Here is a 26,431-nt window from a genome sequence, read left to right on the forward strand (position 1 = left end):
TGCATCCATCTTTGTGTTTAGATATAGATACATTACTTGTTTGAGACTGTACCTGTCTACCCAACGCTGTGTTTTGGTACTGTTGTTTAGTATAGTGTAGGCGGGAACATCCAGACTCTACATTTTGGGGAAGGCTGGACTCTAACAGTTTTGGGTGAGTTACATGTTTATTCGATTAAGCCAGGATGGCTGGTTTCATATTGCCTGTGTCATGCAGATGTTCTGTCCATGGCTCTGTGCTCCTTTTCTCCAGCAGGAGAGATGAGAATGACAAGGGAAAAAGGTAGGTAAGGCGGTTTCCCGTTACTTTCGTCAGAACAAGACGATAACTGAACCCCTGCTGTTGACCTTGCTCTGAATCACACGTGAACCATCTAGCTAACTGAACTAATAGGTCCCCATCCTACATGCACAACTTACTTAATAATTATGACGAACTCCAAGTAAAATTTTCCAATATTGTCAGAGCTGTTTCTGTGGACATCTGACGAACTGGTCCATACATTGATGCAGAGCCAGTATTGGGAATGTTGCTAGTTTTAATTGCCAAACACCCTGGTTAGTTTATGAGTTTACTTTGGCCTATGTCACTCAAAGGCCCATATCAAATATTAATGATCGGGACAATGCAAATAAGCAGGACACTGTTGAGTAATGTTGTGACATGGTGATGTGGGAGCAGGAAGTAACCATCCATCATATTTTGGAGATGCCACGAAGTTAACGGTCCTGGGTGAGTAGAATATTAGATTAGAGATACAGCACTGAAACAGGCCCTTCGGCCCACCGAGTCTGTGCCGAACATCAACCACCCATTTATACTAATCCTACACTAACCCATATTCCTACCAAACATCCCCACCTGTCCCTATATTTCCCTACCACCTACCTATACTAGTGACAATTTATAATGGCCAATTTACCTATCAACCTGCAAGTCTTTTGGCTTGTGGGAGGAAACCGGAGCACCCGGAGAAAACCCACGCAGACACAGGGAGAACTTGCAAACTCCACACAGGCAGTACCCGGAATCGAACCCGGGTCCCTGGAGCTGTGAGGCTGCGGTGCTAACCACTGCGCCACTGTGTCGAAATATATCAGTGGCCTCAATCAGCACTGAAACTGTTGGGCAGTTTGCTCCCTTCCGTTTGAAGAAAGGGGAGAGAACATGAAATTTGGAAAAATAAACAGTAAGCATTACAGTAAAGAAGCAAAGGTTAAAACAATTAAACATAGAGGAAAGGCGAGGTGGAGAGTGGAAGAAGGCTAGGGAGGCAACCATATGCAGAGAGGCACAGATTGGGAGCAAAATACAGACAAAAATGAACAGGAAAAGTCATTGTTAATTCGTGCTGGGATGCATTTATTGCCCACCCATAATTGCCTTCTGAGTGGTTTGTTAGGCCATGTTTTTATTCTTGTCATGGGATGTGGGCATCGATGGCAAGGCCAACATTTGTTGCCCATCCCTAATTGCCCTTGAACTGAGTGCTTTGCAATTTCAGAGGGCAGTTAACAGTCAACTGCATGCTGCAGGTTTGCAGTCCCATAGAAGATGGTAGATGGGTTTTTATGACAATCGACGACAGTTTCATGGCACCCTGACAGATTTTTATGAATCAGCTGAATTTAAATCCCATCTGCGGCCATTTGAATTCACACAACCAGAACACTAGCCCGGGCTGCAGGATTACTAGCCCAGCAACATTATCATTTTGCTGGCGTCACGCCTGCATTCAATGTGTTTTAGGTATTTCCACAGTGTTGTTAAGGAAGGAGTTCCTTTTTTGACCCATTTTCTCAGAGGGCGGATTATTCATTTTCAAACATTGCTCGAATCCCCCCAGAAATGTGTCATCAAGCCAGTGGTGATACTGAACACGAGCCTCCTCTCCCCACCCCCACCCTACTCCATCTAAACTTCTATTCCTTTCTCCCTGATGTCAGGTGCATGGCGATGGGGGTTGGTGTGCAATGAGATCTGCAGGAATGATAACAGCACCGCACACATCAACACGACACCTGGGAAACTTGCACTAGTTTGGCAAACATGGGTCTCTCTGAGTGATAAGATAAGAGATAGCAGTGTGAACGATTTACTGTCTAGAGTAAGTGGCTTCTGTTTGAGGTCCCGTGGCCGGTATGTCCTGAGGTCCTGCACGTTGTACAAGAGAGAATGCGGATCATGAAGCGGGTAAGGGATGGGGGAGGGGGAAGGGGAGAAGGGGTGCAACAGAGAGATGGAATGGAGAGAGAGAAAGCAAGAGAGAAAGCAAGCAAGAAAAAAACCATGAAAGGAAGGAAGGGAGGAAGGACAGAAGGACGGAAGGGAAGGAAGGAAGGAAGGAAGTAGAGGAAAGGAAGGAGGCTTGAGTGGATGAATGGGCCTGTTACTGTGTAAGCAGCTCAAGAGGGGCTGAATGGGCCTCCTCTTCTTCCTGTGTAACAAGGTCTAGAGGGGCTGAATGGCCTCTTGCTGCACCTGTGTAGCAGGCTGAGAAGGGGCGGAATGGCCACCTCCAGTTCCTGCTAACAGTTTTGAGACGGAATGAACGGCCTTTAATTATGGTCCAAAGGACTAAAAAACTTTCAGCAGCTCAATCTAAACTGACTTCACCAAGTGAAGCCCTCGGGAGTCTTTGAAGAAGCAGGGCCTTGCAAAATTCGCGTTCTTTTTTGTATGAGTGTCTATCACCGTGGGGACAGGGGGGACACTGTGATAGAATCCAATGCAGCCTCCGTACAAAAACCTCGCTCTACACACCTCGAGGAAGATCAGCAGAAGAGCAGTGGCAACAGAGTAAACGAATAAACATCTCCTCTGGATTATGGCGGGAGCTGGGCCCTTTCAATCTTGTAGATGCCTCAGAATGGTCCAGCTTTATAACCTAGAGCATTCCTCTGGAAAAGAGAATAACTGTGTTATTTGTGTGAAAACTGGTTACTCTTTTACCCCTGAAACACCACCCCGGTGTCTTGGGACCAATATTGATCCCTCAACCAACATCACAATGATCTGCTCATTAATTTCACTGCTGTTTGATGGGACTTCCTTGGTCCAATATCAGTTGCTCTGTCTCCCTGTGGTGACCACTTCCTAAACAAACTGCTTCATTGGCTGTAAGCTGCTTTGTGTGTCCTGATTGTCTTGACCAGTGCTTCCTAAATGCTGAGCAGGTCACTTTTAGCAAACTGTTTTCGACCGGGTTCGTGTAACATGATTTGCTGATGTGCGACAACAGCACCACTCAATTTCGGGACCGGCACCAAACTGACGGTGTTAGGTAAGATAAAGGGGTCTTTTGTTCTCTCTACCTTCATGTCTAGCTGTGTGCATTCCAAGCTTACTGCCCCCCCCCCTCCTCCCCGGACAGTTTAACGAGTTAGGCAGCCGGTTAGATCTGTCTCATGACCGCCGAGAATTGCGCCTAATTTCCCTCCTGCCACAAGCATCCGTTTGTCACTTTGGCGCGGTGTTTCTCTCCCCGGGACGACACTGGCCCTTCCTTCTGGTTCGCAAAGACCAGTCCAACGGGACACCCGCTTGGTGATGTGTTCCACGGTAAACCGCCCGGCACAGACCCGTTCAGCTGCAAGGGTAACAGTTCCCGGGCCAGTTCATGACTGGGTTTAGGCCACTGTGCAGGAAACATAGCTTACTTCGGCGACGGGACCAAGTTAACAGTTTTCGGTAAGGGACTCTGTTCTTCCTATCAGATCAACATCTAGGTTTATATGCGGGGAGTAAGTTCAGATATTAGATGCAGAAAGGGGTTAAATCATGAGGACTTGGTTACTCAGACTAAGCTGACAGTCCCTTGAATCGAGATCATTAAAGGGCTGATATAATCGAGGTGCTTGAGGTGTTGGATCGATAGAGAGAAACTGCTTCTTCAGGTTGGGGGGAGTCCAGAACAATTTAAATTCGAGCCGTTCAGGGGTGATATCAGGAACTCTCCCCGCACCCCCCACAACAAAATAATATGCTGTTGAGGCTGGGCGTCGATTGATAAGTTCAAATTCAAGATTGTTAGATTTTTGTTAAACAGAAGTATTGACAGTTACAGAACCAAGGTGGGATGATGGAGTTAAGATTCAGAACAACCCTGATCTAACTGCATGGTGGAAGAGGCTCGAAGGGCTGAACAGCCACCTCCTGTCCCCCTGTTCCAACACCCTTTACGGGCCATTGAAACAGTCAGAACTTCAATGGAATAGACTTAACAATCTAGACTAGAGGGGGATTTTGCGACAGCCCCATACCATTGTGTAATGCTAGAGAAGCATATTTCGGAGATGGGACCAAACTGGTGGTTTTAGGTGAGTGAATGCATTCCTAATGCTGGAAAAGTTAATTCAATTTGGGAATTCACGTGGGGTGGTCCAGGGAGTGAAAATATGGGAATTTGGTGAATTGATTTCGACTCTTGAGCTGCCAAAGGGAGACCTACAACTGCTGAATTCACGTCACTGGATGGAAAGGGGTTTGAGTGGGGACATAAGGTAGGGTCTCTAAAATAAACAGTGTAAACAGCAATTGCAGCTGCAAATGAGAACAGAACAAGAGGACACAGGCACAGAACGAAAACTGTCAGATTCAATTCTTCAGTATGCCGTTATGGACTGCATATGATTAAAAAAGCAGAGGCTCTGGATAGAGCAAAACAAAACATATTTACAAGTGAGCTCCCAAAACTGAGAGGATATAACCACAGGAAAGAATGAAGAGGCTGGTGCTGTTTTCTCTAGAAAAGAGAAGGCTGAAGGGAATAACCTGATCGAGGTATTTAAAATTATGACAGAGGCAAGATGATTCTACTTGTTGGGGAGACCAGAACCAGGGGACCATCAATATAAGACAGTTACTAATAAATCCAATATGGAATTCAGGAGAAGCCTTTTCAACCAGAGAGTGGCGAGAATGTGGACCTCGCTACCACAGGGAGTGGGCTGAGGCGAATAGCAGAGATGTATTTAAGAGGGAAGCTGGATAAACATATGGGGGAGAAAGGAATAAAAGGACCTATTGATGGGGTGAGATGAAGAGGGTGTGAGAAGGATAATGTGTAGCATTTAATCGGCTAGGATGTAGTGGGCTGAATGGCCTGGTTCGGTGCTGAAGTGTCGATATGATTTGATGTATTCCCCATTAACCTGAAGCGTTTAAATGGATGAGAAATATCAAAAGGGATTTTTTAAATTTGTGAATGGAGACTGGGTGTAGAATGCACATTGAACGGCCTGGGAAACGTGAGCTGAAAGTCCAGGGCAGATTGCGAATGATCTTTCCTCATTTACCAGAATCATGCCGGAATTAAATTGTGGGGGCAGGTTGCTTAGAGATGTTGAGCATTGGAGATTAAGGATTGATCCAACTGATGTGTTTAAGATAATGAGAGGATTCGATATTGCAGATAGAGCTGCAATTTACGCGGGTGTCAGAGCCCAGAACAAGGGTGAGGGTGGAGGGGAGCATTAGCTTAACATTAAAGCTTGGCCGTTCAGGGGTGATGCCAGAAAGGACATAACTGAACAAACGGTGGTGGAAATCTGGGCCTCTCTCCCCTATGAAACTGCTGAGGCCACAGGGTCAATTGTCACTTCCCAATCTGAGAATGATAGAGCCTTGTTAGGAAAAGGGTTTGGAACACAAACAGGCTGATGGGGTTACAATACAGATGAGTCATGACCTCACTGAATGTCGGAACAAGCTCGATGGGCTGAATGGCCTACTCCAGCGACAGCATTTCTATGTTCCTTTGTGCCAATACTCCGGGAGGTTCTTTCTAGTTGTGAAAGGCTCCTTCAGGACATGAATCAGAGAGAGGTGAGAGGTTTTGATGCAGGGATTTAGCTCTGTGCTCTTCTGATATTTACTACTTCGGAGCTGGTACCAAGTTAACTGTTTTAGGTACGTTACCGTCTATATAAACATCTATTGTTCCATCATCCATAATGTATCGGTCTGTGTATCCATCTTTATGTTTATCTATCGACGTAGCTACTTTTCTGTCGGTGTATATGTCTATCCAAAGGTGTGTTCTTTGGTACTGTTGTTTAGTATAGTGCAGGCGGGAGCTACCAGCCTTTACATTTTGGAGAACGTTCGGCTCTAACAGTATTGGGTGAGTTAGACTTTCATTCAATGAAGCTAGGGATGCTGGGTTCATCTTGTCTGTGCAGGCTGGTGGTCATCTGATGGACTGGCTCTCTGCTCCTTTTCAGCAGCAGGAGAGAGGAGCATGAATGTGGAGCAGTGTCTATGAGGAGGCTTCCCCTTGCCTTCCCCAGACACGGTGAGAAATGAATCCGTTCTGTAAGCATTTTTCTAACTGGCACGTTCGGCACCTGAGCTATCTGGTCCCCAACTTGTGTGTAGAAGTTAATTAATAACTATGAACAACTCCATGTAAAATCTTCCAGTATTATAAGCACTGTATCTGTGGACATCTAACATATTCACAGATGGATGGATAGACGGTACTGTGAATGTTGCGAGCTTTAATGGTCAAGCCCCCTCTCCCCCACTTCCCCACCCGGTTATTTTATGCGTGTACTTTGTTGTTTGGTCAGCTCATGTTAGTCAAAGGGCAATATCAAATATTAATGAGATGGACACTGAAAACTGGCAGGGCGCTATTGAGGAATGTTTTCGTGTTGTCACATGATGATGTGGGTGCAGGAAATACCCAGCTATCATATTTTGGAGACGGCACTAAGTTAACAGTCCTGGGTGAGTGAGATATTTGTTGAAACATATCAGTGGTCTCAGTAAGTATTAAAACTGTCGGCCGGTTTGCTCCCGTCAGTTTGAAGAAAGGGGAGAGAACGTAAACTTTAGAAAAAAACAAAGAGTAACGAAGCAACAGTTAAAACAACTAAACATAGGGGAATGGCGAGGTGGAAATGGAGGAAGGTTAGGGAGGCAAACCTTATCTACAGAGAGACAGATTGGGAGCAAAATGCAGGGAAAAGGGGACGGAAAATTAGAGAGACAAAGATGGGAGAGGTCGAGACAAAGACAAAAGAAATAACAAAAAGAGGTAAAGAGGGAAAGGGCGGGGTAACAAATGCAACCCAATACAAAACGATGCAACTGCGCTTAATTAACCGGCGTGTAGAGAGTTAAAGATTCCCCAGCTTTGTTGCAACTGTGTAACATTGTGTCAGGAAACAATGACTATACATTTGGCGATGGCACAAACCTCGTGGTTTTAGGTAACTGATTAACGTGGCGTCAGTGAGAATCATTCCGCACGGTCTGATATGGTATAGTCTGATTGAAATTTACAAGATTAATATATGAAGATAACGCTAATCATATTGCCTATTCAGGTGACATCCGTTTCTTAACAATGACCGATTGTGTGTTGAAATCAACAAGTGATAGCTGTCTGGGAAATCAGACTCTGAATGGCCTACCCCTGTCCCGAATGTTACTCTATCGGTTTAATGCGAGGAGTGAGATAGAGAGAGAGCTTGGTTAAAAAAAGGGTCAAGATGTTTGAAGTGACCAGTTGATGATGCTGGAACGCACCATCATTGGTTAAGAATTCACGAGGTGTTGAGTGAGGAAGTGAGGATTAACATTTACAAATCACTGGTAAGGTCCCAGCTGGAGTATTGTGTTCAGTCCTGGGTACCACACTTTATGACGGTTGTCGAGGCCTTAGATTGGGAGCAGAAATTATTCACCAGAATTGTACCAGAGATGAGGGACCTCAGATAGTTGGAGAGACTGGAGAACAGAAAAGGTTAAATGGAGATTGAATAGAGGTGTTCAAATTAGTGAAGGTTTTGGATAGAATTAATAATCAGAAACAGTCTCCATTGGTAGATGGGTCGGTAACCAGAGGACACAGGTTTTGAGGCAATTGACATAAAGGACCAGTGGCGGGATGAAGAGACATTCTCCCACAGAGGTAGTTACTGGATCGGGAAGGCATATCTGAACTGGTGGTGGAAGTTGGTTCAGTAGAAACTTTCAAAATGGAAATTGATAGATACTCGAAGGGAAATATACAGGACGATGGTAAAACCTTTCATAAAGCCAGCAGAGGTCCTATGGGCCGAATGGTCTCCCCTTCAGTGATGTATATTTCTGATTCTATGACCTTGCTCGTGAGCCACAAATGTAAATTAGGAGATATATAAATTAAGGAGATGTGATCTGCAAACGCTTTCGAGGACAGGGTCCAAGTGTGATATAGACAAGACCTGCACCTCGCCTTGTGAGGTTTTGTTACAAGGGTCTCTCACTGTGTTCTGGCTATCAATATTACTTCGGAAGCGGTACCAAGTTAGTTGTGACAGGTGAGTCCAGGAATGTTAGGCCAATTCTGAGAATGCATGTTGTCTGAAATGGTCGGAAAGATGTTTAAGGCTCCGGGTTCATTGGTGAAAGACATTTTTCCAATGCATTTAAGATATAAACAGAGACAGAGAGAGAGAGAAGGAGAAAGACTGATTCTTGAACTGGATATGTGTTTAAAGAAGGGAAAATTTCTCCCATTTAGCTTACTATGGACAAACAAACAAGAGCTGTATTATTCACTCAAATATTCGGCAACTTTTCAGGAACCAGTCTAGTTTAGTAACAGGGCTGAAACACTGTGTTCTGGAAGCTCCGACTATTTCTTTGGTGACGGGACAAAACTGACTGTGTTGGGTGAGTTGGACGTTCTTTGAAAAACAATGATTGCAGCTCACGCTGTTTCTGAGTTTCAGTTTGCAACTGAAATGTTGCATTGACAAATAACAAAAAAATTTCAGGCAGCATTTCCAATGTGCATAAAAGCCAGAATACATGGAAAATACTAAGATGCACAGGGAAAGACATTTTTTTAATTCGTTCGTGGCATGTGGACCAGAAGTTATTGCCCATCCCTAATTGCCCTCTGAGTGGTTTGCTAGCTCATTTTTTTTCATCAGATATGGGCGTCGCTGGCAAGGCCAAGATTTGTTGGCCAACCCTAATTGCTCTTGGACTGGGTGGTTTGCTGAATCAGAAGGCAGTTGCGAGTCAACTGAAGTCTGAAGTCACTTCTCTGACAACAGCGCGATTTTCTGACAATTGACGATAGTTTCCTGCAGTTAAACCAGACTTTCATTTATCAGTTGAAGTTTAATTCCTCCAGCTACCCTCGGGATTTGAACCAGAACATTACTAGCACAGTAACATTATCACTTTGCAACCATCGCCCCTGCACTCAATGGGGTGTAGGTCTTTCCGCAGTCCTGTCAGGGAGGGAGTTGCAGATTTGTGAACCGTTTTCTCAGAGGGCGGATTATTTGTTTCCAAAAAATGCTGTCATCGTTCTTCCCCCAGAATGAGTGAAATAAAACATCATAATTACATTTAATTATATAGAATTTACAGTGTGTAAGCAAGCCAGTGGTGAAACTGCACACGAGCCTCCTCTCACCCTTACTTCATCTAATCTTCTATTCCTTTCTCTCCCATGTCTTTTTCCAATTTACTCCTTGAAAGCATCTCCAAAATCCATCTCAACCCATTCCTTGTGGTAGTGCATTCCACATTATTACCACTATCTGAGTAACGAACTTCCCTTTCTATTCCTCACAATGAATTTCTAATTAACATTATAATGCCCTTGACATAAAGAGTCAAATCTCCAGTGCATTCTGTGTGAAGTTTTGCATCAGTGCACCAGCTTCATTGCTCTTCGACCTGTAGTTATACTATTGTCATGTAACATTGTGTACAGGAAATACTCTGTATTACTTCGGTGACGGGACAAAATTGATTGTTTTAGGTGAGTACAGAACTGAAGCTTTTGTTGTTTTCGTTAATGAGGATCCTTGAGATTCTCAGACGAAATTAGATGCTCTAAAATACATCATGTTCTCGGTCACAGAATCACCTCGACGATTTATATTGGCAGCTGGACCTGCAATATCTTGGTTTAAATATCTTTCACATTTGTTTTCAACTCAACCCAAGGCCTCCCTGTCCCTGTAACGTCCTCCGGCCCCTACAAACCTCCCTATCCCTGTAACCGCCTCCAGCCTCTATAACTCTCCTTATCCCTGTAACATCCTCCAATCCAGACAAATCTCGCTGTCTCTGCAACCTCCACCAGGCCCTATAACTTACCTTTTGTTCTCCTGTGCAATATCTAGGGTGCATTGCCGCTGTCTTTACATCACACATTAATAGTATGTAAATCTACAAATTGAATACATCATTTTGAAGACGTTGCATTTTAGCATTTCTAACTAGATGGGAGTTTTAACACTGACAGGCATCACTGTGCTCAAATAACTACGATTATACTTTTGGCGATGGGACCAAGTTAGTAGTTTTCGGTAGGTGAACGGTTACACCATTGTATTCATTTTACAGTTTAATTGTTGCCTTCAATGGGGAGTGGAGAGGGTTTAGTTAATGATTTGACCCAATCTCCAGCCTGCCTTTAAAAGAGATTAATTTGCTTCTCTTTTAGAGTAACACTATTGTTAAATTGTTCCATTCACTATCCACTGGGATAGTCAAACTTGATAAAGCCATTTGTTGGTCTATTGTTATATTCTGTGATTGCCCACAACTCTCCATTATTCTAGTTATCAATGGGAATATCAAGAATCTCATTGTAGCTTTTTATGTGAAACTAAAGCCGTACTGGGATGTCGAACATCAGATATTTTGATGGAAAACCCTCTGATTTCACCTCTCGCAGAGGAATCCGTAGTAAAAGTACATGATAATAATTGATTGTAAAAGATCTCTGGAACTCCCTCTTCAACAAAAAGCTGTGAATCCTGGAGGGCGATTAGACCTGACAAAATTGAGATGGAAATAACTTTGTTTGGGGAGGTTATCGAGGGATATCGAGATCAGATTGGTAAATGAAGTGAGGTACGGATCAGCCTTTGAATAGAGGAGCAGGATAGAGGGGCTGAATGGCCGCCTCCTGGTGCAATAGGTTGTCTGGAGGGTAATAGTTTTGTAATGGGAGTGTAACACTGTGTTATGGAAAGACCGAACCATTATATTTTGGCCAAGGGACCAAGCTCACAGTTTTGGGTATGTAAATGTTAAAGTCTTTGTTTGTCTAACTAGTCCTTGAAGCGGCCAACACTCCCAGCTGATACACACTACTGAGTCAGCGGCGCTTGAGATGGCTTGGCCATGTGAGCCGCATGGAAGATGGCAGGATCCCCAAAGACACATTGTACAGCGAGTTCGCCACTGGTATCAGACCCACAGGCCGTCCATGTCTCCGCTATAAAGACGTCTGCAAACGCGACATGAAATCGTGTGACATTGATCACATGTCGTGGGAGTCAGTTGCCAGCGTTCGCCAGAGCTGGCGGGCAGCCATAAAGACAGGGCTAAATTGTGGCGAGTCGAAGAGACTTAGTAGTTGGCAGGAAAAAAGACAGAGGCGCAAGGGGAGAGCCAACTGTGCAACAGCCCCGACAAACAAATTTCTCTGCAGCACCTGTGGAAGAGCCTGTCACTCCAGAATTGGCTTTTATAGCCACTCCAGGCGCTGCTTCACAAACCACTGACCACCTCCAGGCGCGTATCCATTGTCTCTCGAGATAAGTAGGCCCAAAAGAAAGAAAAGAAAGAAGAAGGGATAGTCTATCATCATATTCTGTAGTTTCCCATTACTGTCCAGTTTTCGAATTATCAACCAGCACATCGACAATCTTATTATCCTTTCAAAAATATAGAAAATGCTGTGTGACATTAAACCGACAGAGAAGTGCATTGGGTTGTCTAACGTAGAATGTTATGGTGGAAATGCCTTCTTGTGATTGGCTGAATTGTTTTGGAATTGGGAGACATTCCTCAGGCTCTTTTCTCAGGAGGGTTATTGGGTGGAGTAGAATCCAGGATAGACATGGCTGTAAAGACATGACCCTAATACTTTTGTCAATCCATACTTTATGGGCTTGCAGCCAAAATTAAGTCAACAATTCTGAGCTGTTGCCGCATAAAATTGTTAACCTCACACTAATTCATAAAAATGACCGCTTCGATTTTGTTTTAGAAGATTGTGCTTTGCCTTCATCCGTATAAAATTCAATCCCATTCTTAAACAGAGTTTGTTCAGCTTGTTATGATTAACGTCCTGAAGCAGTGATCTTCTGGAATGAATGCTCACTGTTGATAATGGGACAGACTTCTAAAAAAAACAGTTGATGGAAATAATTCGACAAATATGCATGTTGGACACAAGAATACCACTCGGCCCATCTTACTAGAGTCGGCTGTTGGGAAATGTTCTCCAATTCGCCTCCCTCACCCCTTTTCTTTCTATACAGCCCTGCAATTTTCGCCTTTTTGAACTATGATCCAATTCTTTTTTGAAGTTCAATATGCAATCAGTATCTATCACACTTTCAGGTAATGCATTCCATATCATAACAAGTCGTTGTGTAAAGAAATGGCCCCTCAATAAACATCTGGATCTTTTGCCAATTGCCTTAAATCTATGTTCTCTGGTTGTGAAATCTCCGGCCAGTGGAATCAGTCTCCCCCTACTGACTCTAACAAAGCCCTTCGTGGCTTTGAAAGCAGCTATTAACTCCCTCCTTCACCTTCTCTGGGAGAACAATCCCAGCTTCTCCAGTCTGTCCACATAACTGAGTCCCTCATTTCTAGGACCATTCCAGTAAATCTCTCTCTGCACGCTCTCCAAGACCTTGACATCCTTCCAAAAGTGTGGTGCCCTGAATTGGGCACGAGACTCCAGCTCAGGCCTAACTGAGGGCCCTGGTAGTTTTACAACTGGCCTGTGACATTGTGTTCAGCTGGGACCTCGATCTCTTACTTTGGCTCTGGGATTACGTTCTAGGTCGGTAAACAAGAATAGATCTCAATATTCAAATTTAATTCGCTCTAAGTGTTCATTCATTGCTTCGTAATTCTGCCAAAACTCACAAACCTGGCCACATACTGGAAAACTTGAGTAAATTTGAATCCCAAGATGCACAATTTTGCAAAGACAACGTTACCAGACTTCTCTGTGTCTACCCTCCGGAACCCCCCCCCCCCCCCCACCCTTTCATAATCTTAGACGCCTCTTTCAGGTCACCTCTAAGCCTTCTCTTATCTATCATAAAGGCTATTCAGTCTTTCCTGATTGGTAAATATGTATGAAGACGAGAACTGTGCACAGTGATCCAAGTGTGGTCTAACCGAGGGATATGGAGACCAGAACTGTGCACAGAGCTCCAAGAACGTCTAATCAAATTTTACCATAATTTCTCTGTTTTCAAATGGAATGGTGGAGAAAAGGTCAGAAAAATCTACACATTGCAATTGGTTGAATGATAATTGTTCCAAGGTGTCAGCGCATTCGATGAAGTATCATGTAATCATTGGTACCCAGCAGTTTTAATACTGCTTTGTAACACTGTGTTCTGGAAACAGCACACCTCTCCGCTTTGGCGATGGGACAAGATTAACAGTTCTGGGTATGTAAAACCGAGCGATTTGTCCCCCCAGTGTTCAATGTAAAAGCATTAAGCTTCACCAATGTAAAAGCAGAGAGGCAAGGCTCAACTAGTAGTGATTATCTTAAAGGCTGAACTCAGGAAGGGCCACTGTCGAGTTTATAACAGATGCAAACCCTAGACAACGAGTTTGTAATGGACTCCAATCAAACATAAGAAGCCACAAAGGACCATTCATCCCTTGAGCATCTTCCACCATTCACTTAAATTATGGCTGAGTTTTATCTTAGCGCCAGCTACCGTCAAACAAAAATTCTTGAATGTAATAAACAAAGACTAGATCTCGTCAAGGTTGTAGAAGATTAGATACTAAATGGCAAACTCACCTAGTCTTCCTTCAAGAAAATAACTAAATTGAGTTCATAAGGAATTGACTTAAATTTATGCTGAAACACTATCGAAAATCAGATTTCAAAGTGAGAGATATGTGGCAATGTCCAAACAGTTTAACAATTTCACTACATGCTCACTTGATATACTAAATAAATACAGTGAACAAGCTACAGTATTGACAGTCTACGGGAACTGTTAGGCCATCCTAGTTTTCTGATAGGAATGTAGCATTGTGGATGCAACTGCTAACGTTCATTTTGGCCACAGTCCCAAATTAACAGTGTTGGGTAAGTTTTAAAAAATGTAACGTTTTGAGTGCGTCAATTAAGTTAGTTGTATATTTACCCATGGCATTACACTCCAGTACAAAACTGCACAGAGCTGCATGTCTGACCCTGCTTCCCAGATTTCCCTCGTTGCCCCACTTATTACCAAATTATCGTAATAATTATTATATTTAATTCGCAATATTTCAGCAAGATATATTCTGAAAACTGGTAGGGTAATGCAGAGAAGATTAAGTGGTGGTGGGGTGATTGATACCAGGGAGAAAAGATTTCAGCTTTGTAGAGAGACTGGAAAAGCAGAATGTTGTTCTCCTTGGAGCAGAGAAGGTTAAAGAAGATTTGCTTGTGTGGTACCAGGGATGAAGGACTTCAATTGTGTGGAGATACTGGAGAAACTGGGGTTGTTCTCCTCAGAGAAGAGAAGGTTAATGTGGGAATTAATATCATATTCAAAATGCCCAAAATCATATGGTTTGTAAGAGAGTAAATAAGAATAACTCATTTCTGCTGGGAGAAGGGTCGGTAAGCAGAGAGAACAGATTTGTGATTGGTAAAAGAAACAAAGAGGGAGATGAGCATTTGTTTTTACACAGCCAGTTGTTGTCATGTGGAATGCACTGCCTGAAAATAGCTTAAACAATGCATTTGATGCATACTTGAAGGCTAACAATTGTAGGGTTATGGGGAAACAGCAAGAAGCTCTGGGTGTTAGCAGAAGATTGAGCAACCTGAAGGCTTAATTCTAATTGGTATCCCCTGATGCAGTACGACATCGTACTTGGCTGCATCTTTAATATTGACCAATATCCAATAATAACAGCAAACAAAGCACAGGGCTTCCTTTGCAGGGGATTAGCTAGCATTCCAAAGCACAGAAGTTACATGAAACTTATATAGAACTTTGGTTCGATCGTTGCAATTTCAATATATTATCCCCAGCACCAACTGCATCCATCTAGAGGGGAGAGACACTCTTGTTAGTTTTAGTGTAGGGTTGTAGCATGGTGCTTCAGGATATGAACAGTATTTTGGAGGGGGCACGAAGCTAAGCGTTTCGGGTGAGTAGCTGACAGTACAAGAGGTCTCAGTTAATGATGGATGGACCAAGGTCTGCTGTTGTTCTCCGGTTGCAGTTCTCTAATTGTGGGGAGGGATTTTAGCAGATCAACACAAGGATTCATTTCACGTGTGGGGGATATTTACGCGGGATTAGTGCATTGTTCTGTCAGTGAGGCGGTGGCTCCTTATTTCTGTAACTTCCGCTAGTCCTAATAGAAACCCTGATGATTTCTCAGTGCTCCTCCAATTCTGGCCTCTTGTGCATCCTCCATTCCCTTGAACCCACCATTGGCTGCTGTGCCTTCAGCTGCCTGAGCCCTAAACCCTGGAATTCCCTCCTTAAACCCCTCCGCTCCTCTACCTCTCTCCTTCTTTAAGAAGCATCTTAGAACCTACTTCTTTGACTGGTCACCTGTCCCTAATATCTCCTTGTATAACTCGATATCATGTTGCTGTCTGAGTTGCTCCTCTGTTGAGATTTTGCACTACATCAACGGGGTTAGATAAATGCAATGTTTCGTTGTTATTAATCACCAGGTAGGCCTCGCCTGGAGTATTGTGACCAGTTCATGGTTAACACACTTTAGGAAGGATGTCAAGGCCATAGAGAGGGTGCAGAAGATGTTTACTAGAATGGTACCAGACATGGGGAGGTATCACTTATGTGTAGAGATGGGAGAAGCTGGGATTGTTCTACTCAGAGCAGAGAAGGCGAAGGGGAGATTAGTGTTGTTTTATTAAGATTATTCTTACAATAAAGACACATTCGCAAGTAACCAGGAAAAGCAGACAAAATATAAAGGGAAAATTAATTGAAGACAAACAACAGCGTGGTGAATCCCGGAGGGAGGAAGTCCCAATAAAAGTACAATTGTTCAGACCAAAATTAAACTTGTGTTCAGCCCCTTTGCAAACAGGCAGATTTTGGACAGCAACGTGCACAAGGCACTTTCGTGTATTGCAGCAAAGGTACCAAACTAACGAGTGCTAGGTAAAGACGCACCATTTTCAAACTGCATCTGTCAACTGCAGCTCAACAGGTTGAGAAAGAGACCAGTTCTCAAAATGCTGCTTGGGTTTAAGTATTTCAGTGAAGTTACACAGTGGTGACACTCTTACCTCCGAGTCAAAAGAAAAAGCGAATTCCACATTGTCACTATTCTCTGGGTGAAGAGACGTCTCCTGAAATCTCCAATGGTTCAATATTCAGAACAGAAATATAACAAGATTCGGCATCAGTCATTGTGTTAATGATTTTATCATTTTAATATTCATGGAATTCTCACAGAGTCTTGACTGTAAACCCAAACCTGTTCAGGTATTTCTTTCGCAATATTACGCTCATAGAGCTTGAGAGTTAAAGAACTGACTGTGGAGTGTAGTCACTGTTGTAATGCAGGGAAAGATTTCAGCCAAAATGCGCACAGCAAGATCCCACAAGCATCATTGCACTAAATGACCAGATAACCGGAAATGGTGGATGTGAAGTGTTGAATGACGGATAATTATTGGCTCGGACACACTCCCCTTATTTTCTTTGAGCCAATACATTGTTTCTCAAACGGTACAATTTTAAATTGGGTGCAGGGACAGAGAAACCAGGGGGATGTATGTTCATAAATCTATGAAGGTGGCAGGGCAGGTTCAAAAGGCTATCAAAGGGCACACTGAATCCTTTTGGCTCTGTAAACAGAGGCACAGAGGGCAAAAGCAAAGCTGTTATCATGAACATTTATAAAACACTGTTTAGGCCTCAGTAGCAGCATTGTGTTCCATTTTGGTGCCACCCTTTGGAAAACAGGTTTAAGTCCCCAGAGAGAATGCAGAGTAGATTGACTGGAATGGCTCCAGGGTTAGAACATAGAACATAGAACATAGAAAAATACAGCACAGAACAGGCCCTTCGGCCCACGATGTTGTGCCGATCCTTTGTCCTCTGTCAAGGACAATTTAATCTATACCCCATCATTCTCCTTTATCCATATACCTATCTAAAAGCCGTTTGAAAGTCCCTAAAGTTTCTGACTCAACAACTTCCCCAGGCAAGGCATTCCATGTCCCGACCACTCTCTGGGTAAAGAACCTTCCCCTGACATCCCCCTTATATCTCCCACCCTTCACTTTAAATTTATGACCCCTTGTAACGCTTTGCTCCACCCGGGGAAAAAGTTTCTGACTGTCTACCCTATCTATTCCCCTGATCATCTTATAAACCTCTATCATGTCACCCCTCATCCTTCTCCGTTCTAATGAGAAGAGGCCTAGAATGTTCAGCCTTTCCTCGTAAGACTTATTCTCCATTCCAGGCAACATCCTGGTAAATCTCCTCTGCACCCTCTCCAAGGCATCCACATCCTTCCTAAAATGAGGCGACCAGAACTGCACACAGTACTCCAAATGAGGCCTTACCAAGGTCCTGTACAGCTGCATTATCACCTCACGGCTCTTAAATTCAATCCCTCTGCTAATGAACGCTAACACCCCATATGCCTTCTTCACAGCCCTATCCACTTGAGTTGCAACTTTCAACGATCTATGCACATAGACCCCAAGGTCTCTCTGCTCCTCCACATGCCCAAGAACCCTACCGTTAACCCAGTATTTTGCATTCGTGTTTGTCCTTCCAAAATGGACGACCTCACACTTTTCAGGGTTAAACTCCATCTGCCACTTTTCAGCCCAGCACTGCAACCTATCCAAGTCCCTTTGCAGACGACAATAGCCCTCCTCGGTATCCACAACTCCACCAACCTTTGTATCATCTGCAAATTTACTGACCCACCCTTCGACTTCCTCATCCAAGTCGTTAATAAAAATCACAAACAGGAGAGGACCCAGAACTGATCCCTGCGGCACGCCACTGGTAACTGGGCTCCAGGCTGAGTAGTTACCATCTAAGACCACTCTCTGCCTTCTATCAGTTAGCCAATTCTTAATCCAACTGGCCACATTCCCCACTATCCCATGCCTCCTGACTTTCTCCATAAGTCTACCATGGGGGACCTTATCAAATGCCTTACTAAAATCCATGTACACCACATCCACTGGTTTACCCTCATCCACTTGCTTGGTCACCTGCTCAAAGAATTCAATCAGGCTTGTGAGGCAAGACCTACCCCTCACAAAACCGTGCTGACTGTCCCGAATCAAGCAGTGTCTTTCCAGATGCTCAGAAATCCTATCCCTCAGCACCTTTTCCATCAACTTGCCTACCACCGAAGTAAGACTAACTGGCCTGTAATTCCCAGGGTTGTTCCTATTCCCTTTCTTGAACAGGGGCACAACATTTGCCACCCTCCAATCACCTGGTACCACCCCCGTCAACAGAGAAGATGAAAAGATCATTGCCAGCGGCTCTGCAATTTCATCCCTTGCTTCCCATAACATCCTTGGATATACCCCGTCAGGCCCGGGAGACTTGTCTATCTTCAAGTTATTCAAAAACCCCAACACATCTTCCCTCCTAACGAGCACTTCCTCGAGCTTACCAGTCTGTTTCACACCGTCCTCTTCAGTAATACACCCCTTCTCATTCGTAAATACCGAAGAGAAGTACTCATTCAAAACCTCACTTATCTCTTCCGGCTCAACACACAGTCTCCCGCTATTGTCCTTGACCGGACCTACGGTCCCCCTAGTCATCCTCATATTTCTGACATACGCGTAAAAGGCCTTGGGGTTTTCTTTTATCCTACCCGCCAAGCATTTTTCATGCCCTCTCTTAGCTCTCCTAATCCCTTTCTTCAGATCCTTCCTGGCCATCTTGTATCCCTCCAGAGCTATGCCTGTGCCCTTTTTCCTCAACCTTATATACGCATCCTTCTTCTTCCTAACAAGACTCTCAACCTCTCTTGTCAACCACGGTTCCCTCACATGACCATCCCTTCCCTGTCTGACAGGGACATGCTTATCAATGGCCCCTACTATCTGCTCCTTGAAATAGTTCCACATTTCGACCGTGCCCTTCCCTGCCAGCATATGCTCCCAACTTATGCTCCTCAGTTCCTGCCTGACAGCATCATATCTACCCTTCCCCCAATTGTAAACCTTGCCCTGTTGCACATACCTATCCCTCTCCATTACCACAGTGAATGCTACAGAATTGTGATCACTATCTCCAAAGTGCTCGCCCACCAACAGCTCTATCACTTGCCCTGGTTCATTACCTAGTACCAAATCCAATATTGCCTCCCCTCTGGTCGGGCAGTCTACATACTGAGTCAGAAAAGCTTCCTGGACATACTGCACAAACACTACCCCATCCAAACTATTCGATCTAAAGAGTTGCCAATCAATATTTGGGAAGTTGAAATCCCCCATAATTACTACCCTGTGACTTCTGCTCCTTTCCAAAATCTGTTTCCCAATCTGCTCTTCCACCTCCCTGCTGCTATTGGGGGGCCGATAGAAAACTCCCATCAAGGTGACTGCTCCTTTCCTGTTCCTGACCTCAACCCACAGTGCCTCAGTCGGCAGATCCTCCTCGAAAATTCTTTCAGCAGTTGTTACACTATTTCTAACTAACAATGCCACCCCCCCACCTCTTTTACCACCATTCCTAATCTTATGAAAACATCTATAACCAGGTACCTCCAAGAACCATTCCTCCCCCTCACCTATCCACGTTTCAGTGATGGCCACAACATCGTAGTCCCAAGTGCCCATCCACGCCTTCAATTCACTCACCTTATTCCTGATGCTTCTTGCGTTGAAGTATACGCACTTTAACCCTTCTCCGTGCCCATCTGTCCTCTGCGACAGTGCTACCTTCCCCAATACCTCACTACACTCTTTGTCTTTCTGAGTGGACCCACTGGTCCCTGGACTACAAGTCCGGTTCCCATCCCCCTCCCAAACTAGTTTAAACCCTCCCGAACAGTACTAGCAAACCTCCCTCCCAGGATATTGGTGCCCCTCTGGTTCAGATGCAGCCCGTCCTGTTTGAACAGGTCCCATCTTCCCCAGAATGCAGTCCAATTATCCAAGAACTGGAAGCCCTCTCTTCTACACCATTCCTGCAGCCACGTGTTCAGCTGTGCTCTCTCCCTATTCCTAGCCTCACTATCACGTTAAGGAAATTCAGAAATCGTGAAGAGATTGTAGAAGCTGGGATTGTTCTCCTTAGAGCAGAGAAGGTACAGGGAAAATTTTAATCGAGGTGCTGAAACTCAGGAAGGCTTTCGATAGAGTTAAAAGGGAGAAACCTTTTTTTCCAGTGGTAGGAGGTTCGGTAACCAGAAGGACACAGATTTAAGGTCGTTGGCAAAAAAAAAAGGGGATGAGGAAATATTTTGTTTAAACAGCGATTTGTTGTGATTCGGAATGTAATGCCTGACATGGTGCTGAAAGCAGATTCAATAGTAGCTTCACTTCAAAAGTAGCTTTCAAAAGGGAAATAGAGAGAGTTTGAAGGTACATAGTTTACTGGGTTATGTGAGAAGAACAGGGTGGGGAGTAGGATTAATTGGCTAGTTCTACCAAAGAGCTGGAATTCACACAACAGGCCGAATGGTCCCCTCCTTTCATGTGTGAGTTTACGGTAGCACTAATTATTAAATATTACATTTGGGGGAAGAGACAAGAGTAGGATTAGAATCATAATACAGCACAGAGGGGGGCCATTCAGCCCATCGAGTCCATGCCAGCTCTCTGTCTGGCAATCCAATCAGTCCCACTCCCTCGCTCTATCCCTGTGGCCCTGCAAGTTAATTTGCCTCAAGTGTCCATCCAATTTCCTTCTGAAATCATTCATTGTCTCCGCTTCCACCACCCTTGTAGGCAGCGAGTTCCAGGTCATTACCACACGTGGCATAAAAGTGTCCCTCCTCACATCCCCCTGCATCTTTTGCACAGCACCAGAAATCTGTCTCTTCTGGTCCTTGTACCAACAACTAATAGGTGACGCATTTCTTTGTCTACCTTATCCAAATCCGTCATAATCTTGTACACTTCTATCAAATCTCCCCTCAATCTCCTTTGCTCCAAGCAGAACAATCCCAGCTTCTCCAACCTAACCTTGTAGCTAAAATCCTTCATCCCTGGAACCATTCTGTTAAATATCCTCTGCACCCTCTCAAGGACATTCACTACCTTCCTCAAATGTGGTGATCAGAACTGGCTGCAAAACTCTAGTTGTGGCCTAACCAGAGCTTTATAAATGTTCCCCATAACTTCCCAGATAGGAAAGGGCTCTAGATAATGGGACATGGTGAGTGATAGCCTGGTTATTGAGAACAGGCTGGCCCAGAGTTCAGGGTAACACTTTTCAGATAGACAGGAGAACCTCTTTCATAATGAGACAGACTTGTACTTCACTCAATGACGAAGAGGTTCAGATGATCAGTTTCTGCCACTTTGGGTTAAAATGTACAAAAGCAGGTCGAGGTTGCAAACTGATTCTACGTTTTATGACTGATCGGTGCTTGAGAAACAGAGAGGTTTATTCTGGAGTTGGCACAAAATTAACTGCTCTGGCTAGAATTGAAAGGTTGATATTGTTTGGTGGTTTAAAATTCTCAAGACGGGTTTCATACTCATCCATATTGTCTTCATTTACTTTTCCTGCAGGCGAAAACGATACGATTAGGCCTGCCAAAGTTACTGTCTTTGAGCCCTCTCCCGAAGAGATTAGAGAAAAGAAAAAAGCCACTGTGGTCTGCCTCGTCAGCGACTTCTACCCCGACAACATCAAGATCCACTGGCTTGTCGATGGCAAGGAGAAAGATGCCAATGACACGAACATTCATACTGATCTCAATGCCATCCTATCAAAAGAAAATACATCTTACAGCATCAGCAGCCGGCTGAGATTCGACGCCCTAGATTGGGCTCGGTCCAAGAACGTTGAGTGCAGAGTAGATCTCTACACTAACGAAACAGTGCCTACAACAAGCAGTTCAACATTAGCTGTCAAAGCAGGTAGGCACACTAGTGAGACCAATACCATTTTGTTTCAGCTTCAAAGAAATCAGAAAGTTGCATTTATATAGCACCTGTGCTCTTATGAAAGTACGAATAAGCAAGTAGATGTGTCAGTAAGTCAATAAATAATTAAATAATTCATGAAATAGAACAATATTGTAGTGTAAAGGGGAAGATATGGTTAAACACTCGATTAAAATGACTCTCAATATATTAGACTACAGTGCGGGACTCAATTGTGATAATCTACATTTACACAGTGATTTCATAAAATATTCTGATGCTGAATGTTTATTGATTTTTCTTTCTTTTCCCAGAAATGTGCGGTCTAAGTAAAGGTGAATATCTATCTGCTTCTATCTGTATCTGGTCTCCACACATTGTAAAGGAGGTGAAGGTCCTTGAGAGGGTGCAGAGGAGATTTACCCCAATGGTTCCAGAGATGAGGAATTTTAGCTACAAAGTTACATTGGAGAACCTGGGTTGTTCTCCTTGGAGAAAAGGAGATTGAGGGGCTATTTGACAGTGTTGTACAAGATTATGACAGGTTTACAATAGGTAGACAAAGAAAAGTTGTCCCCATGAGTTGCTGGCACAAGGTCTGGGGTGGGGGTCTCTGTCTGTTTTCAGGCTTTGGGAAAAAGATGCAGTGGGGGGTGGGGGGGGGGAGGATGTGAGGAAGAAGTGTTTTATGCAGCGAGTGGTAATGACCTGGAAGTCACTGTCTACGAGGGTGGTGGAAATGGAGATAATGAATGATTTCATAAGGGAACTGGACGGACTGTTGAGGGTAATTAACTTGCAGGGGAATGGAGATGGAAGGGGAGAGCTGGACTGATTGGATTGCTCTATAGAGATCCTGCATGGACTCGATGGGCCGAATGACCTCTTTCAGTGCTGTAATGACTCCATGACTCAAAAAATATTCACCAATAATTCTGGAATTATTACTGTGTCAGACATTTCATGTATATACTCATTTCAACATTTCCAAGCTGTAGTTTTACAGTTATACATACTATCATGCACAACGAGTTGATGAGAAAACTCCTCTGGGAGGGAAAGGCCGTTGGAATTTCGAGACCAGCCTAGTCGAATGATATAACCTCACGGTCCTCTTGGGTTCACGACCTCAGGGAAATATGTTGCCCTGTGATGAGGGAGAGGGGACGCCTGGGGATGGGAGGGGAGGGAGCTGTGTACACCTGTCTTAAAACTTACAATTCCTTGGGAGTTCATAGTGTGAATCTGGCGTGGAGATAAGAGGGACAGTTCCACTTCCCAGAGGTTAAATTAGTTTAACACATCATCTCAAAGAAGGTTCCTCCAAAGTTGCAGTGCAGCACACACGCTGTCTACTGGCACTGGGAGAGTCAGTCTGGATTATGGGGTTCATGTCTTTGGACTGGGTCTTGAAGACAGGAGAGCGTTACCCACTCAGCTAGAGATGATACATACGTGAGCCATAGCTGACACATAAGTTACAGCGGCCCCAATTCAGATCGGCCATATTGCTGAACTCCATTTGGAGTAAGGAATACCCCAGGGCTCCTTGCGTCAAAGGGAGATCAGTTCTGCTTTCGCAGCTCGACCCTTACATTGGGCTGCTTCACTGACACACATGACATTTTCACGCAGTAGCATTTCTTGCCTTGAGAGAACAGAGAGTGCAACATTTTCTGTTACATTTATTTTACAGAGGCGAAAATCCAAAGCATGGCAACAGCAAAACTGACATACCTGATCCTCATCTGCAAAAGCATCTTTTATACAATTTTCATCTCAACAATTGCTTGGAAAACTAAGGTAAGATTAAAATTACTGAAGTTCTTAACATAGGTATTGTAATGATGAAACTGGGTAAAGAAGTTTCTCCTGAATTCCAGACTGAAATTACGAGTGACTATCCGATATTCACGAGCCCTAGTTTTGCATTCCTATTGCACGCAGATGGAATACACCAATTCACTTTCCATTCATTCCTGCGCCCACAACACTAACCAACCAATTTAATCCAGTTGAACACAATTGTCAATGTTCTGGAATTTCCCTTGGAAAATAATTGAACTTATTGTAACTTTACAAGACTTTATATGAAAGGTTAGGAATGCATGAGCAGGAAAGAGCATGTGCATGGTTCGTCTCGATTATTCATGCACATGATGATCTGCTCAGGACAGTGATGTCGAGTCATTGGAGAGGGTGAAGGGGCGATTTACTTGAACGGTAACAGTGTTGAGGGACCTCAGTGATGTGAGGAGAATACGGAAGTTGGGATTGTTCTCCTTGGATCAGGGAAGGTTAAGGAGAGATTTAATAGAGGTGTGCACAATGATGAAGGGTTTGGATAGGACAGCGAATGGGGTAACAGCTTCAAAGAGGCAGCAGGATTGCCCAACCAAGGACACAGCTGTAAGGTGATTAGCCAAGGGAGCAGAGGGGCAGGTGAGAAATATATTTTGAGCCAGCGAGTTGTTGTGGTTGAGAATGCACTGGCTGAAAGGTCGGTGGAAGCTGATTCAGTAGTAACTTTCAAGAGGGAATTGGATGAATACTTGTTTGAGGGGGTTGAGGTAGTGGGGGAGGGAATAGTCTCAGGGCTATAGGGGAAAGAACTGTGAAATGGGACTAATTGGACAGCTCTTTCAAAATGCCAGTATAGGCACGCGGGACGAATGGCCTCCTTCTGTTCTGTATCAGTCCATAATTCCATGACGATAATAACGCCCTCTTTTTTTTATCATATACCAGACGTCTTACAGCAAAAGGTTTGACTGATCGTCGCAAATTAATTAACTCAAAAGATGGATAAGCAGCAGAACACACGAGGGAGCAAGGGGAGAGAAAATACGATTATTGTGAATATCTCGGGGGTGAATTTCGTCTAAACCACTCCCGCTGTACTCGCGTAACTTTGGCGGACAACCCTAAATACCCATCACCACTGCGGGAAACGAACAGAGGAAATTTTAAGCCCCAGTCTGTCTTTTCCACTCGAATAAGTCCTTTCATATTCTCGTCAATGTATTAAATTCCTGTTGTCTCAGTAGGTGAAGCTTTGAGAAACGTGCAAACTTCTTTTCCAGTTTATTTTGTCTGTTTATTAATTGTTAGTCTGTGTTGTTTGAAACGTTATAAAGAAACATACAACCTTACAGGACGAAAGGAGGCCACTTGGCCCATCGTGCAAGTGCTAGCTCTTTGAAAAAGCCAGTTGTTAATGCCAAGGCGATCAATTCCAGCTTTGCTGATCTCTCCATGAAACATAAGTCCCTCATTCCGTGCAATTCTCGTAAAGCTGTGTATAATATTAAGCAGTCGTAAACAAATTGTAACTTCAAGTTCTGTTTAGTGCAACTATTAATGTCTTTTTTCCCTTTTCTGTTAATGCAGAAATGTTATTACTATTTGTATCAGACACCTCATCGATTGCAGATGGAAAATGCGCTCATAATTGTCCATTATTTGTCGTGGGGTTCTCAGTGGATCCAGTATCGACAGCTCGCTTGTGATCTTCTACACTTTTTTTTCTTTTCTTGTTCACTGGTTAAGAAATAAATAGAATATTTCGACAAAGAAAACCGTTTCTCTCCACTATTATTTCAGTTTTACCCCACGCGCTTGGCACAACATTTCCAAACAACATTAAAATATGCAGGTAGACATTAGATTAATTTTATTGGGTAACGGGATCAAGGGATATTGAGCAAAGATGGGGAAATGGGGTTGGTGTGCAGATCTTCCATGATCTAATTGAATGGCGGAACATGTGCCGGGGTTTAATGGACTCCTCACACTATGCCTATGTAATAGGCTCGAGGGGCTGAATTGGACTCCTCCTGTTGCAATGCAACAGGCTCTCCTGATTTGAATGACCTCCTCCACCCAATTCTATGCAACAGCATGAGAGGGCAGAATCGCTTCCTCGCTCTACGTGGCAGCTTCGAGTGGGCTAAATAGTCTCCTGTTTCCCTGTTGCTATGTGTAACCCATCCCTGACAGCCACTGAGAAGGTGGCGATGAACTACTTTCCTGAACACAAATGAATGTCTTTCTAGGCCATTTCAGAGAGCGGTTATGAGTCAACCACATTGCTGTGGGTCTGGAGTTGCATGCAGGCCAGGCCGGGTAACGGCTGCAGATTTCCGTCCCTAAAGAACATGAGTTAACCAGATGGAGTTTGATACAAATCTCTCGCAGTTTCAAGGTCGCCATTGCTGATGTTAGCTATTTATTGCACATTTTGAGCTAATTAGCAGAATTGAAATTCCCCAGCTACCATGATGGGATTTGAACTCATATCTTGGGATTATGAGCCCAGACCATTCCTACCACAATGC

At 43.9% G+C, this 26,431-nt stretch overlaps 1 gene segment (V, D, J or C); it reads left to right on the forward strand.

Moving 5' to 3' along the window:
• Positions 1-201: 201 nt before the first annotated feature.
• Positions 202-25,672, forward strand: LOC137359856 (T-cell receptor beta-1 chain C region-like). The segment is given in 5 exon segments: positions 202-283; positions 21,738-22,088; positions 22,409-22,429; positions 23,791-23,897; positions 24,843-25,672. Coding segments are annotated over 5 exon segments (561 nt in total).
• The last annotated feature ends 759 nt before the right edge of the window (positions 25,673-26,431 follow it).

Source organism: Heterodontus francisci, unplaced genomic scaffold, assembly GCF_036365525.1.
Source record: "Heterodontus francisci isolate sHetFra1 unplaced genomic scaffold, sHetFra1.hap1 HAP1_SCAFFOLD_419, whole genome shotgun sequence".
In the NCBI taxonomy this organism is placed as follows: domain Eukaryota; kingdom Metazoa; phylum Chordata; class Chondrichthyes; order Heterodontiformes; family Heterodontidae; genus Heterodontus; species Heterodontus francisci.